Source organism: Acomys minous (genome assembly GCF_964271855.1).
Source record: "Acomys minous genome assembly, chromosome: 9".
Lineage (NCBI taxonomy): Eukaryota > Metazoa > Chordata > Mammalia > Rodentia > Muridae > Acomys > Acomys minous.
The window spans coordinates 25,617,308-25,632,413 of NC_140490.1; the positions used below are offsets into that span (position 1 = coordinate 25,617,308).

Below are 15,106 nucleotides of genomic sequence, written 5' to 3' on the forward strand. Positions count from 1 at the left end.
GGGTCTCTGGGAGTTGTCCCTCCCACATGATGCCCTGCTGCCTGTACCACAGTGTGATTCTGCTACAAGAACGCCTCTGGTAGATGACCTTTGATCCTTCGCCTTGAACCATAATCCAAAAATCATGCTTCCTCAATTCTGTGGTTTTGTGACATTGGCAGCAAACTGACAGCTGCCAGATGCACTGTGGTGTTCTGAATGGAAACAGCGAAGCGGAAAAAAGTAGATAAAATAAAGGAGCCAAAGATCAGGACAAAACAGCAACTGTATGCTGCAGGAGCTGGAACCAAGCAAGTGCTTGAGAACCCTGTCTTCACAGTGTTTTATAAACTTTTCTTGTGCTGAGGATCAGACCCAGAGCCTTGCCTGTGTAAGCAAGCACTCTACCACTATATCCCAGCCCTTAAACCTCGGACTTTTGAAACAGAAATTTGGTTTCTCCAAAACAGAAAACGTGGTTATTGCCAGTCACTCACACTGTCTTCGTCACTCTTCAGCCAGCATCTCTAGTGTGGTTCCCTGTGAATTCCCACCGATGTTTCCAGTCACCATACAGCTGCCAAAGACCCAGCGGTGAGGTGAGGCAGGCCAGCGCAGCCCTTAGGGAGCGCAGTCTGGAAAGGCAAGGCTGTGCCGGGGAGAGCCAGTCTGTCTATCTCCTGCCAGCTGTTAATCTCCAAGTTAGCAAGAGAACTGAAGGAAGTGTTTTTAAAACATAAAACTGCTCAGTTCAGGGAAAAAAGCTTTGTGCTTCCTAACTTCCATGGCTGCACTGATGTCCTACCATTATCAGGGCCCTGGTGAGACAGTGTAGAACAACAGTGAAAGAGGAAAATCTCCTAGTGTAAAAAGAAAACTAAACATCCATATCTTGTGTTCAGTCATGAGGGAGACTGTCCTTTGTTTTAGGGCAAGAGCGTGTCCCTTGCTGCAGGTCTGGGGAAACAGGAAGAGATTGAAACAGTGACTGGAGCTTCCAGCTCCTCGGATCAATGGGCTGTTCTTTGATTTAGAAAGGATATCGAGAGTGACGGCATTTTAACACGAACTGTCAGCGCCGTTTTGTTATCTTAACACAGAAGTAAGACAGGTCTGCTTTAGAGCGTTGGTCTTCAACAGAAAATTAAGTCCATCAAAGCAAAGGCGGCCAGCTGGCTCACACTCAAGGAGAGAAGGGAGAGCTCCCTGTAATGTGCTGCCCGTCCACCCTTTGTCTCAGCTGTAGCCTTTCAAAGGCTGCTCCAGCCCGCCACCCCACCCCACCCCCACCCCCATCCATAAGGAGCACCCTTACAGGAGTCTACATGGAGCAGGGTGCCCATCCATGGTTTTTCTAGGAAGCACCCTACCCTACTTCTTTTGAACTGATCACTTGGCGCCTGCCCAAGCTTTGCCTTTCATACTGTGCATGCGTAGTGGCCGCCCCAGGCCCTTAGCATTTGTTTCTATTGGTCCCGAGCACAATCAGCCTTTTAAATTGCTAGGTTCCATCACAAATTCAAGCACCCCTGGTGGTCAGGGCTGGGTCTTTCTGAGGCTGAGAAGGTGGTTTTAATTAATCACCCCTCTGTTTGTTTCTTCTAGCCGCCTCAGCTGCACTTTTATTGTTGGGAGAGTGATGCAGACTGGGAAGCGGATTGACTAAACCTGCTTGGCAGCCAGCAACCCACAGTACCCCACCCCCAACCGCAGTGCGAGCCAGAGATGAGCAGTTACCTCTTACACCACCACACCACAGAAAGCAAAACCTCTCAGCCTCAGAGATAGCCTACCTTGACAGGAACTAAGGAAACTGCCGAGCGATCCAGAGGTGGCTCTCAAGGCAAACCTTCTGTAAAAGCTGTTTGCTTTGCTTCCAGAGAGGGAAGGCAGAGGCTGAGATCTGAAAGGCAGTAATAGCTGCTATAGAAAATTGATGTGGATACCGTGACTAATGAACTGTGGGGATACTAAATCACCAAGTTGAGTGCTAAAAGTCGCTTCTCTAAATGTTTTACAAGGGCAGACTGCGGAATTGCACATGAAAGCCAGAGTGTAATGGGCAGTCCTCCGCTAAGCTGGTGAATAGTAGCCTATGACATCACCGGGAACTGCTGTCAGAAGTGCCTGAGAGAGCTGTGAGGAGTGTTGGCGTCTCCACAGGAGAGGCTGGCTAGAAACACTAACACAAATCATGGGTGCAGAACTGCTCCCTTTATTATGGGAAATAATGCCAGCAAGTAAGCTGCTGCTCGGTGTTCTGTTTGCTTGCCCCTCCTCTCTTTCCCCTGAAGTCCTCGTGTGGCTGCTCCCTTAAAACCCATTTCCAGCTGCCTCCACACCCGCCCTCCCCCGGTTTTACTCCCTTTAATTTCATCCTCTCCAAACACACAGCCCCTTCCTCCCTGACAGCTCCTGAGGGGTGGTTGTTTTGTTTGGTTTGAAGCACAGGGTCTGATTTCATGAAAGGCGCTGAAAAGCTTTGGAAATCTGAGTTTGCACATGTTTCCAGAGGAATTTCAGGAGGTAGAAGCGGGGCACTCTCGCTAAGGATAAAGCCCATCTCAGTAGCTATAGTGATAAAGATGGTGCACACACGGTGCCTTGTCAGAGAGTGGCCATCATGAAATGCAGTGCTGAGTATTTGTTCTAACGCAGCTAAATGGCTAAGTGTCTGGGTGGCGTTAAGACGTGCATTTCTTCAGACCATGATTTCCCTAGTGTGCTTTTACAGTACTTGTTTGTCGTTGTGGCCAGCTGTAGCCTCTTATGCAGAAATATGGGCAACTGCTGTTATGATTTTAAAAATATGTAATAAGATATAAGATAATAAGATGCCAGGCGACAGATACTATATTATATGAGGTTTATTAAGTGAGCATGCGGGGGTGGGGTGGGGGGGAGGAAAAGGGAGGATGGGTACCCCAGAGAGAGAGAGGGGGGAAAGAGGGGAAGATAAGAGGGAGGAATGAGGTAGGATTATCCTTTTATAAAGCCCTAGGCAGGGCCACACCCCTGTGGCAGGTAGGCAATGACATCATAGGTAGGCAGACTGAAACAGAATCCTAACAACTACACTTAGCGCGTTGTTGGTCATAGACTTTTACTTTTCCTGTATACCATGCACAGAGTCTTCCTGTCTGTGTCAGGTGGACACATAACTTTTTGTGTTTTTTTTTCAGGTTGAATCAGTTCTAACATCACTGGGTCACTGTTGCTAAGCCTCTGGACTTCATTATCCTGTAATGTTAGGTACTGTTTTGAGTTGGCAGAGTAGCAACAAAGTATGAAGGAACATACTTTAATAGTAAGTTGCTACTTTTAAAGAATCAAATTGTTCCCAGAATCTGCACTTGATACTGTAAATATATATAAATATAAAATATCCAATTCTGCCCATGGCTATGTCAGGGATACCAAAGGAAGATATCCCCTTGTGCAAGTGTTGGACTATTCTTTAAAAAAAAGAAAAAAAAGAAAAAAAATACAGCATCTAAGGAATAAAAGGTCATTTTTGTTTCAATAAGTGTTTTGCTTACCATTTTCTTATGTAAGATATGAAAACAGTTCATCCAGGAAAAGTGTGTTGGATACATCGGAGGCATTTGCCCTCCTTTAAATCAGATTGAGCTGCCAGTAACTGTGTACAAGCCACAGCTCTTAACTATCTAAACGGTCTTAAACTGCTTCCAAGATCTGCTGTATCTGTACCCTTCAAGTGAGGAGCTGCTAGAAACAAACAAAGCTATGATTAGAATGCTACCATGGAGCTTCACCATGGCAGCATGGTGTGGTACCCTGACACGTGGAGCTTCACCATGGCAGCATGGTGTGGTACCCTGACACATGGAGCTTCATCATGATGCCACACAACATTGTCCATGGTACAGAGAGTGTGATACAACAGCACCACAAGTATTGTCATGGCACCATGGAGGAGCTTTACCATTGAGTCTTGCCATGAGTATCGTCATGGCATCCCAGAGTGTTACCAGCCATCATCTGTGACTGGAACAGTTAGAGAACTCAGAGTCCTTTTGCGAAGCAACTTGGCTGTTTCAGAACTCTGTAGGGCACAGTATGGTAGCGTTGCCCTGAAGTCCCAACACATGGGAGATTTGGGAGATAGCTGAGTGATGGAGCCCCCATTGTCATTTAAAGGAGGTTGGCAGTCGTATGAAGTCCAGTCCAAAGCCTGTTTCCACTGCTGATAAGATCAATAGACACATTAAAGGTTCTGGCTTCCTGTCTAGCATGTGGGCTGTAGGGGTAACTAAGAAATGTCACTTGCTGCCAGTAGACCTAACCAAATCCTTCTAAGTCCAGATAATAAAGTATTTCTAGAAGGTGTGGGTACCTGAGAACCTCCATTTCTCAGAGAGAACAGTTGGGTGAGAAGGAGGTTAAGTGTGTTAGGAAGAAAGGGAAGGTTTGCCAAACAAGGGGGAAAGGAGAGCAGTGACTCCCATTGAGTTTCTGATTGACCTAAGAAAATGGACTAAGGACAGGTAATGAAACTAAAGTGACTGTTTAATACCCCAGACACTTGGCCCGGGATTAAAGGGAGTTAGGTCCCCAAACCTGCGGGTGCAGGCCTTGAGCGCTGGTCTCCAGCCGTGACAGAGCAGCAGTACACTAGAGGTCTCAGTGATAAGGTTACATTCCAGGAATGCAGCCTCGAGCAAAGCAAATCCTACATTCCCAGGAGGAGCAGTTTGGTTTTATCTGATTACTCCGCCCATCCTCCACTCCCTGTGCACATGCTGCAAACTGCTCCTCAAGGGGTCCTTTTTCCTTTTCCTAGGAGATGAAGAAGGTGTACTGAAGAAAGGGGGTGTCCTAGCTATGGTTCCTACTCCTGGGATTAATACCGTTGTCTTTTTTAGAGGGCTCATTTCATCTTACGAGCAGGCCATGGAGGAGTGCTGCTTGCTGGCTTGCTCTCTCCTTGGTTGCTCAGCCTGCTTTCTTATACAAGTCAAAACCACCTGCCCAGAGGTGGCACTGCCCACAGTGGCCCCTCCCCACCCCACCAGCCCCCCCAATCAGTCATTGATTGGGGAACTGTCCAACAGACATGCTCACAATCCAGTATGGTGAAGGTATGTTCACAGTTGACCCAAGTTTTGTGAAGTTGACCAAGCACTAGTCAGCATAGGAAGAAAGGTTGGAATCATTCAGGTACTCATTTGTCGGTCCTTCCAGGTAACTGAAGGTTTAAAAGTACTGATTCTGTATTTCAAGTGCTCTGATTGCCTAGCTTAATGGACCCCAAGTTCTGTTCTAAGCTTATTTCTGTTGAGCAGAAATTTCCAAAGCCTTTATACCTAGAACTTTATTTTAATAACACACACATACAGATGCACGCGCATACACACAGATGCACACACACAGACATGCACATATACATGCGCATACACATATTCAAACACAGACAGACCCACAGAGTAAAGTTTTTCTTTGACTTCTGTTTGTGCTTGTAAGTGAACGTGACTTAAGAGTGTAACATGACAGAAGAGGACTCTGGCCTAGTGGTAGAGCACTTGCAGACGACATATGAGGTCCAGGCTTCAATCTCCAACACCACAGAAATAAAGGGGCGAGGACATTTCCCCATCAGTATTCCCTGGACATTCTGGACAGTGTTTGCTGGCATTCGCATTGTCTCAGGTGCTGTAAGTAATCAGGAGGGTGTGAAGGGCATGGGAAGATGCGGTGACTTTAGTAAAAGTGCTGACCTACTACATATCCTGCCCGGGACTTAATAATCCACCCATTCTGGTATCTGAGAGGTTCCTGTCCCCAATCTGTGAGGGCAACAAGAGATGACTGTCAGTCACATGTGTGTTGCCACTCTCACGTGCTCTGTAACATGCTTGGAATTTCTAAAGACTTGGGGAACATTGCTCTCTCCACTCATGCAAATCCTGGTGTGGAAAGGCTGCTGACACATGAGATCTCCTGAAGTCAAGCTGCTGTACGTTCTGATGGCTTCCCAAGTTCTGCTCTACCTAGAGCATTATCGGAGAGTGGGTCACAGGATCATCACCGTCACCTTTGTTACCGCTCTCCAAATGCTCAGCTCTTTGTAGCCTGTGTTCTAACCCTGTGACCCTAAAGTCCTTCTTACAAGTTATATGTAATTCATCTTTGAGCGCTTTTGTGAATGTGTATGTTGTCCACCTTGTGCAGCAACCTCCACAAAAGCCGCTAACATGTTTGCTTCCTGGCTGGGCTCTTACAGCATGTCCCACACTTGTGGTATAATTCTGCTGAAAATCCAGCTGCTCTGTGATGGTAGTGCTGTAATTTGCAAGTTTTACAGATCATGAAGCTAGGACGTAGACACACTGTATACCCACTCATTGTTTGAGTAGGTTTTAACTGACAGGGCCAGAGTTCAGATAAATAAGTCTGAGACCAGAGCATTTTGTGTGCTTTCCCATAGCTCAGGACCCCAAATGCCCTCTGCCAACAAGCCTTTATCTTCTGTCTTAGGGAAGAAGAATCACTAAAAATAGAAATCCTTCAGCAGTGTGGCTTCTCCCTTCTGTGATGCATGTGAGGATACACACAGCCTTCTGTTTTGTGCAGAGCAAACAGTCCGTGACACGCTCAGAACCGCTTTGGCTATTCTGGGCTGGCCCAGGCTCTCAATGCTTCCTCTTCAATGTAGTCGCTGCCAGGCACATGGAGCCACTTAGATTTAAATTCATTCTGACCGGATGAGATTTTCATTCCAGTTCTACTCCCACAGCCTCGGTCACTGCAAGTGTTTGATGGCCACGAGTGGCTAGTGGCTGCCATGTCAAATAAGGATGAGCTGAGACAGAACGCCAGGCTCTCACACAAGCTTTCCTGGACAGCTCCACCAGAGGAGCTGCGTGCAGCGGAACTGCACTCTGAGCTTTTAAATCCAGACAAGTTTTATAATGCATTTAGCCCAGCATAACCCAAATATTGCCATTTAAGCATACGATTATTATTCTGGTTCTTAACCTGTGTGTCACAATCCGTTTGGGAATCGAACAACCCTTTCTCAGAGGTCTCTTAAGACATCGGGAAACACGGGTATTTACATTATAATCCATAACTAACAAAATTACAGTTATGAAGTAGCAACAAAATAATTTTATGGTGGGGGAGTCGCATAACATGAGGAACTGTATTAAATGAAGGGTCGCAGGAATAGGAAGGCTGGGCACCATTGTCTTAAATTAAGTTTATTGATAGTGTATACTCCCCTTTGCGTGACAGCACATGTCTCTTGGCAGCAATCGCATTTCAAGCACTCAGTGGCCTCGTGGCTGCGTATTACTATGTAGCACACTTCAAGAATTTTTTTCACTTCAAGCAGTTCTCACTTGTAGCATGCCAAGTAGGAGTGAAGCAGAGACCTGTGAGTGCCACTGTCCCAACTGTGGGATCACAAGCTGTGCAGGCATGCTTCCTACAGTGACAAGAGGGACAGACAGCTAAGACACAGTCTGTGTACTAAGCAGGCAAATGAGATTCCTGTGCCTTGGGAAACATGAGTCTGTTTTGAAGATGGTTTGTTGCTACTGACTCTTGGCTATTCATGTCAGGGAAAACGGTCCCTGCCAGACTCCCTTTGTTTACTCTGCATACTTGTTAACTTTCTAAACTTTGCAGCAAAGTGTCAGGGCCTCCTGCTGAGAAGCTCCAATGGCCAGGCTAGGCAGCTTCAAGTTTTTGTCTCAGGGCTCCCCCTACATCTTTCCCTGGGTACCCCTTTTCAGCTCTTCAGCTCCTCTGGGTCCCACACCCTATGGTCTCTGAAAGGGGTGCTTGGCTCTTCAGGCTGTGCTGCTGGCCTCTCTACACCTCCAGACAGCAACACCTCAGGACTCCAGAGACACTAAGATTAAATCTCCACAGCCCAGGGATCTGAGCTCAGACGCCTGGAGAAACTGAGTAGCTGAAGCCACAGAGAAAGCAGCGGCACCTAAGGGCTCAGTTATGGCTGTTGCTGACAGGGAACTCGAGGAGGGAGATTTGTTTAACTGGAGCTAGCCTGTGAGCTCAGGTGGTGTCACTTTGAGGCAACAATGTATAAACTAGCCATTCCTCTGAGGCAGGGAGCTTTACATGGTCTGACACTGCCAGCCAAGGACCAGAACTAGAAATCTGACTCAGTATAAATTCATAATTTAGTTAAGGAAAATTGTATAGAGTTCAAGTCTGTGTAAACCCCTTGGAGCATGAGTTAATAGGCCCCTCCCCCACACCTCTCTGTTAAACTGACAGTTCTGCCTCTAACTGTCACAGTGGCCATTCCCAGCCCCTCAGTGGGTCCCCTCCCACATTTATGCTAATTTTAGGTGAAAAGGCTGAACATAAACCCACCAATCCCTAAGCTTCTCCCAAGCTCAGGACTTGAAATCCTGCGAATCCTCACTTTAGAAATCTTTGCCCTAGAAAGTTCTGCCCCCTAAAATTAAAACCCTTTATAAAGGATCAGGAAGGGCAACATTGACTAAGTATTTCTTAAAGGATGTACCTTGGCCAGATAAAGCAACCCAAAGTGATAACATCAGCTGTGTTGGTTTAACCCACCCTCAGCAGTATACACAGCTGACTTCAATAAAATCTGGATTGCTAGTTCAAAGACAGATATAACTCTGTGAGCAGGAACTGAGTTTAAGTAGTCCACAGTCCATGCCTGTCCTGCTGAGCCCCTCTCTTGATGGCACTATGTGGCGACAGCTTACTTGGCCTACACTATATAACTACCTGTGGTTTCCATTCCTGGAAGACCACTGGACAACTTCTCAAAGTGAGTCCCAGAAATTATGTCTTCACATTTGAAGAAAGTATTTGTACACACTGTTTCATAGCTGTGTGTATTTTAGCTGAGTCTCTTCCTCTGCTTTGAGATAATGTTGTAACCATAACCTATAATTTACTCTCCTTAAGCTCTTCCTCCTGATAAACTTCTCTATTCATAGCGAGTTTAATTATAGCTCAGAATGTAATATGTGTACTGTTCATCTGAAGGCTGTGCTCATTTGGCAGCAAGAGGCTGTTGCTACACAAGCACCGTGTCATCTGGCCAGGATGCAGTCATGTGTGCCTCACTACCAGCTCAGGCAGTCGGGGAGATTGGGCCACGCTGACTCGCTGCTTTGCAATGTCTTTGAATTCCCTTTGCAAAGAATTAGGTTAATTGTGATTTTATTTATCTTACTTTAGAGAAAGAGTTGCTCAAGAGATGTCTCCGTGGTTAAGAGTACGGGCTGCTCTTCAAATGACCTGGGTTAGTTTCTCAGCACCTACATAGGGGCTCACAACCGTTAGTAACTCCAGGTCCAGGGCATCCAGACCCTCTTGTGGCCTCCATGGGCACCAGGAATGCACATACATACATTCTGGCAAAACACACACACATGAAAAATAAGTAAATAAATAAAATTTTAAAAATCTAAAAACAAAAGAAAGACTAGAAAAAAAAGAGAGAGAGAAACCAAATGCTTGACAATTGAATGAGATTTATCTCCATTGCTAGAACTGTGTGATTTGGCTTCCCTAATCCACCTTAACCCTTGTTCTCACACAGCCCATTTCTGAATTGAGGTCCATCTTTCCAATCCATGTCTTTTTAAAAATATATCCATTTATTTACAGTGTGGGAAATTGAGCCCAAAGCCACATGCCCACTAAATGAATGCTGTACCCATGAGCCACACCCTCAGGCCTGGGTCAGTTTAGTGTTTTGCCTTGTTTTATATTTACATTGTTCTCGTCTCATCTACCCCTTCCAATTCCTTGCAGGCCGCCCCCACCTCCCAAATTTATCACCACTTTATTCTGGGGTGTGTGTGTGTGTGTGTGTGTGTGTGTGTGTGTGTAAAGCCTGCTGAGTCTTAGTGCTGCCATGTGTGTATGTGTTTAGGGCTGACCACATGGCATTGAGTAATTTATCAAGGAACTTGTTGTCCCTGGTGACTACTGATTCCCCTCTGTCAACAGCCATAAATTGCCTGTGGCTCTTCATCTGAGGGCAAGGCCTGGAGAGAGTACCCTATCCACATTTGTATGTCAGCTCCTGCTGACACTGTACAGGTCTTGTTTAGTCAACCGTATTTGTTTTTATATTTAATGGATGTAGCTTCCCTGTCATATACAGTCGACACCACTCACAGCAGATATCCTGGGCCTCTCTCTCTTACAGTCTGTCTATCCCTCCTTTCTATGATATTCCCTGAGTCTTAAGTGTAGGGATTGTGCTATGGGTATATCAGTTGGATTTGGGCATCCCAAAAACAGTTATTCTGTTTTATGACTAGTTGTGGATATCTGTAATTATCTCCAAACACTGCAAAAAGAAGCTTTATCGATGAGTGCTGAGAGCTACCCTTACCTGTGGGAATCGCATCGGTATTTAGAATACAGTAGGGAATTAGACTGGTTTAAGAAAGTGGCTGTTGTAATAAGTTCTCCTCTACAGTCCAGGATCTCATTAGCCATGAGCAGCTGGCTAGGTTTATAGTGCCAGGCATGCATTCCCTACTATTGATTGAGGCAGTCTTGGGTCTAACTAAATGGCTGTTAGTTACACCTAAGATGCAAGTGCCACTATTGTACCCCTGGGGCCATTTGCCAATGCTGGTCATTGTTGTAAGTTATAAACTTTACAGCTGTGTAGGACACTAGGTAATGTTTTAATGTGCAGTAACATAACAGAACATGCTCATTTTGTGTAGCATTCTGTAGCCTTTTAATATACTTCCAATTCTTATTATTACTACATCTGTATTATTTTGTGTGCATGGATGTGTGTATGTGTGTTATATACATGCCCTGGTGTACGTATGAAGGTACAAGAGGACAACTTGAAGGAGTGGTTTCTCTCTAGTGTACACTTCCTGGGTCAAACTCTTGTCATTAGGTTGGCAGCAGGCATCTCTCCCTAGTGAGCCTTCTCACCAGCACACATACTTTTTCTTTATATAAAAATTTGACACAGATAAAAGAACAAATTTTGCACTATATGATTAGATTACCAAACATTGCTCCTAAGCTCACCACACACAGAAAGAAGTAGGATGCTGCTGTTTGAGACTGGCACCCATAGGCTCATGTATTTGAGTACTTGGTCCTCAGTTGATGGAACTGTTAGGAAAAGATTATTAGGAGCTTTGGCCTTATGGGAGGCCATGGGATAAATGACAGGAGTCAGGCTTTGAGGTACATTCCAAGGTAGCTCTCTCTGCCTCTTCCTTGTGGAGCAAGGGGAGTGAGCTCTCAGAATGAACTCTCCTGTATCATGTCTGCGCCATGATGCTCATGGACTCTGTCCCCTAGAGCCCTGGGCTCCAAAGTTAAATGCTGTCTTTTTATGTCTCCTTGGTTATGGTGTTTTAATCACAGCAATAGAAGAGAAACTACGATATAGAAGACCAAGAAACCATCCTCTGAGCTCTTTTCTTGTTGGCTTCTCTTTTACCCCATAGTTGTATCAACAATATAGTCTCTTTTTGCTGGATTGCCTTGGGCTACCTGTCCAGTAACCTATAACTTGAGGCTCTGCTCCGGCTGATGTGCAGGCTCTCACTGCCAGATGGCTTTCCTTCGGTGAGTCCATTCATCTCCAGTCAGGATGTAGGCGCTGCCAGCGTTAGTGTTGCAGGGACCCTCTGATAAGCATACTCCATCGTGTCTAAGTGTGAATACAGACACTCTGTTGTATCGCAAGGGTGTGTGTAATTGAACTGAAGTCTGCATTCTTTATTAATAAGTGGTTTTATTTTTTATCGAAATAGCCATGATACATATAACAGGGCACAGTGTGGTATTTCAGCATAGATAGGTCAAGTGATCAGAGCAGTAGCTGGTGCATCCTTTACCTCAGACATGAGCCATTTCTTTGTGTTTAGAACATTCAAGGGAAAAGTTTGCTTCTAGATATTTTGAGACATTTAACGAATTCTTGTTAACTGTAACTAGAGTTTTCCTCTTGTGCTACAGGACAGCTGTTACTCAGTTGCACCCCTGATGTTTCCCAGGGAAAACTTCTGAGTTCTTGTCTTCTGCCAAGAGAAAACAGACAGTTTAAGCAGAGCTTTACTTAGCAAAGCAGGGCAGAGCAACAGTGTGCTCCAGGAAGTGTTGGCATGGGCTGACCAAATAGGTAGCATCATTCCATGGTGTACACTTAAGTTTTGTGCCTATTAAGTGGGTGGCAGATTGATGGGTAAGAGGACCTTCTTCTTTCCCAAACTGTGATGAATATCTTCTCCCTTCAGTGATGCTCTTTAAAAGGCCATGGGTGGAGGAGGAGTCAAAACACAATGCAAAGGATAATACAGCCACAGTCTTTTGAGGGCACACCCACCTTATTACCCTTCTGTGCAAACTTGCCCTACTGCCTTAGTTCCTGATACAACCAGAAGGCCCTAACTGCAGCTTCAAGGATGTCTAACCACAAAAGGACGGCTTAGCTGCCAGGATACCGCTGCAGTTTCCTTGGCTCCTTCCTGTCTATCTGGTTGCCCAAGTGGAAGACACGGTTCTGGGGAGACAGCTCCAGTTCCTGGCCTCCCTCACTTCTAACTCCTTATCTACCTGGCTCACACCCACTAGCCAGCCTCTGTTCTCAAGCCACTGTCCTAGCTACCTCTAGGAGACCAGTGTCTCAACACATGTAAATGAACGCTCAGCATTTATTGTTTTATGCCTGACTTTGCGGAGCTTAGCACCTTCCAGGCCCACCCATGATGCCACAAAGTACAGGATTGCTCTCCTTCCTTTCCTTAGGAAGACAAGGGTGTTCTTCCCCAGTGCCTTTGAACATGCTTATCTGCGGTGTGTAGAAATCAGATTTCCCTGAGTCCTTACCACTATTCAGCTTTGTTTGTTAACCATTTATTTTTTGCCAATTGAACTGTTATTTTCCAAATTTTGATGAAACTAGACATTTTAAATGTTGTCTCCACCTTTTTGAACTGTCTATTGGTGTCTTTCTAATAGATTGTTATTTTTCCTATTAATTCGTAAGAATTTATGTTTGGGTCCTAAGACTTGGTCAGTTTTACATGATCTAAATATTATTTCTCAGTTTATAAACATGAACTGTCTTCCAAACTCAAAAGTTTTACTTTTGCAATGCGTGGGGGGGGGGGGGCGGTGTGGAGATTCGGGGAGAAGGAAAATGAAGGGAGGAAGGGTAAGTGAAGGAAACTGCTTTCTGTAGCCTGTGAGAGTAACATTTTCTTTTCTACCATGATCTGTTAGTGGAGTGAATTACATTAAAATGTTTTTATCACTATATAGTCCCATCTTGGTTATGATCAATGTATATTGTAGTGACTCTTGGAGTAAAATCTTTCCCAAGCATTCATAGTATTGCCCACTTCATTATATGATATAAAGATTTTATTATAGATAATAATCCAATAAAACAGAGAGAACCCTGGAGAACTTTCTGGTTCCCACTCACCCCACACACACACCCCAGTCCTCATGGGAAAGGGAAAGCAGTGGTGCTGAAGATCAGGAACACTAAACAAACACTGTCCCACTAAGCGATGGCCCAGACCCTGGAATGCTAAGCTGTACTCATGCTGTGGCCATCCTGCTCAGTGGCGAGAAGTAATGCCATTCACTTTCACTTTGGACTCTGTTCGCCTTAGTACATTTGGTGGAGACGCAGACATATGTTGACCATTCATAGTCAGGTGATCTGCTCAGCTACTAGCCTGGCATTGTCCAACAGATATATACTTAGTAGGCAAAATTTGTTCCTCAAGAAATTGTTATTCTAGGGAAGAACAGAAAAGTTATAAAATACAGTCATGAAATAAAATGTCATGTCTTATCATCTAGGAAGTAGGGTGATGGGAGGAAGAGGTTCTGATTGGCTGGGTCTCCTGAATGGCTGCTGTTTCCTCTTGTTGGTGTCACGGACCTGCCTGGCTCTCAGTGCTTAGTGGAGGTTTAAACCAGCTGTTCTGCATTAGCCTTTCTCATTTGGAAATTCTGTGTCATTGCCCCCAGGACTGTGCCACCCTTTTCAAGATTTCACAGATAATTTCATATTTATACGAGGCTGGTGTCCTTGGAAACTTGTTCCATGGTGTTTGTGCCGTGAGCAATACAGCAGGTCCTTCCCTTCTGTCATTTAGTCATGCCAGCATGCTTGTTTATAGAATAATGATGGTGACATGAACAATATAAGAGGTAAAATTAACCTATTAACTTTGTTATGTTTTATGGAATTGCTCAATTTATTATTACCATAAATATATATATTTTTTTTAACTCCAAACTTTATATAATTTCTAAGCACATTTCATTTGTGTGTCTTATTCCAGTGCTGGACCCAAAGGAGACAACATTTATGAATGGAGGTCAACTATCCTGGGACCCCCAGGCTCTGTCTATGAAGGAGGGGTGTTCTTTCTTGACATCACCTTTTCACCAGACTATCCGTTTAAACCCCCTAAGGTCAGTATAATGTAGTCACCCATTTTTTAGCACTGTGTATTATAGTATGTACATACTAAGTGTATATGTAGGGGTGTGTATCTGTTCTGTTGGCATAGGCAACTTCCCAGGATCCATTGTACTTAAAAGTAAAGAAAATATAAGACATTATACATTGTTTCTGTATCTTAGCTTTTCATTGGTTTCATTTTTTTCTTGTCTCTTTTCCATAGCATATGATTTAATATTACAGAAAATACCATGTTTTATAGGTATAATGGGAAAGTGGCATTGGACCACAGTTAGACTAAAATGCCAGACTACAGGCAAAGAAGGCTTCACGGACAGGTTCACCACATCTTCATGACACTCTGCCGCCGCCACAGTTCAGCTGCCCACAGGAAGCCCACAGAAACTGTAGTAGTAGCAACATAAGGGCTGGGAGCGTAAGTTGTTGGTGAGATCCTGGGTTTAATCCCTAATGCCAAAATACGTATTGTACACGTAGATATGGTTTAATAATGGCCTTTTAATAAAATTTATTAATGAAATGTAATTTCTTTTATAACTACCACGTCAAGAGTGCAGCGTAACAGGATGTAGGGCTTTCTGTTCCCAAGATGAGACCGTGTGCTTTAAGATATCCTCTCATTCTTCTCTGCTGCCTCTGGCCATTAGCACC

The 15,106-nt window shown here is 44.7% G+C and overlaps 1 protein-coding gene across 1 annotated transcript in view; it reads left to right on the forward strand.

The window, feature by feature from the left end:
• Window positions 1-15,106, forward strand: part of UBE2E2 (ubiquitin conjugating enzyme E2 E2) — a 281,781-nt gene that overhangs the window by 191,016 nt on the left and 75,659 nt on the right. The window contains exon 4 of the mRNA XM_084795044.1: window positions 14,313-14,445. Within this exon, the coding sequence (XP_084651170.1) occupies window positions 14,313-14,445 (133 nt within the window). The remainder of the gene's footprint in view (window positions 1-14,312; window positions 14,446-15,106) is intronic.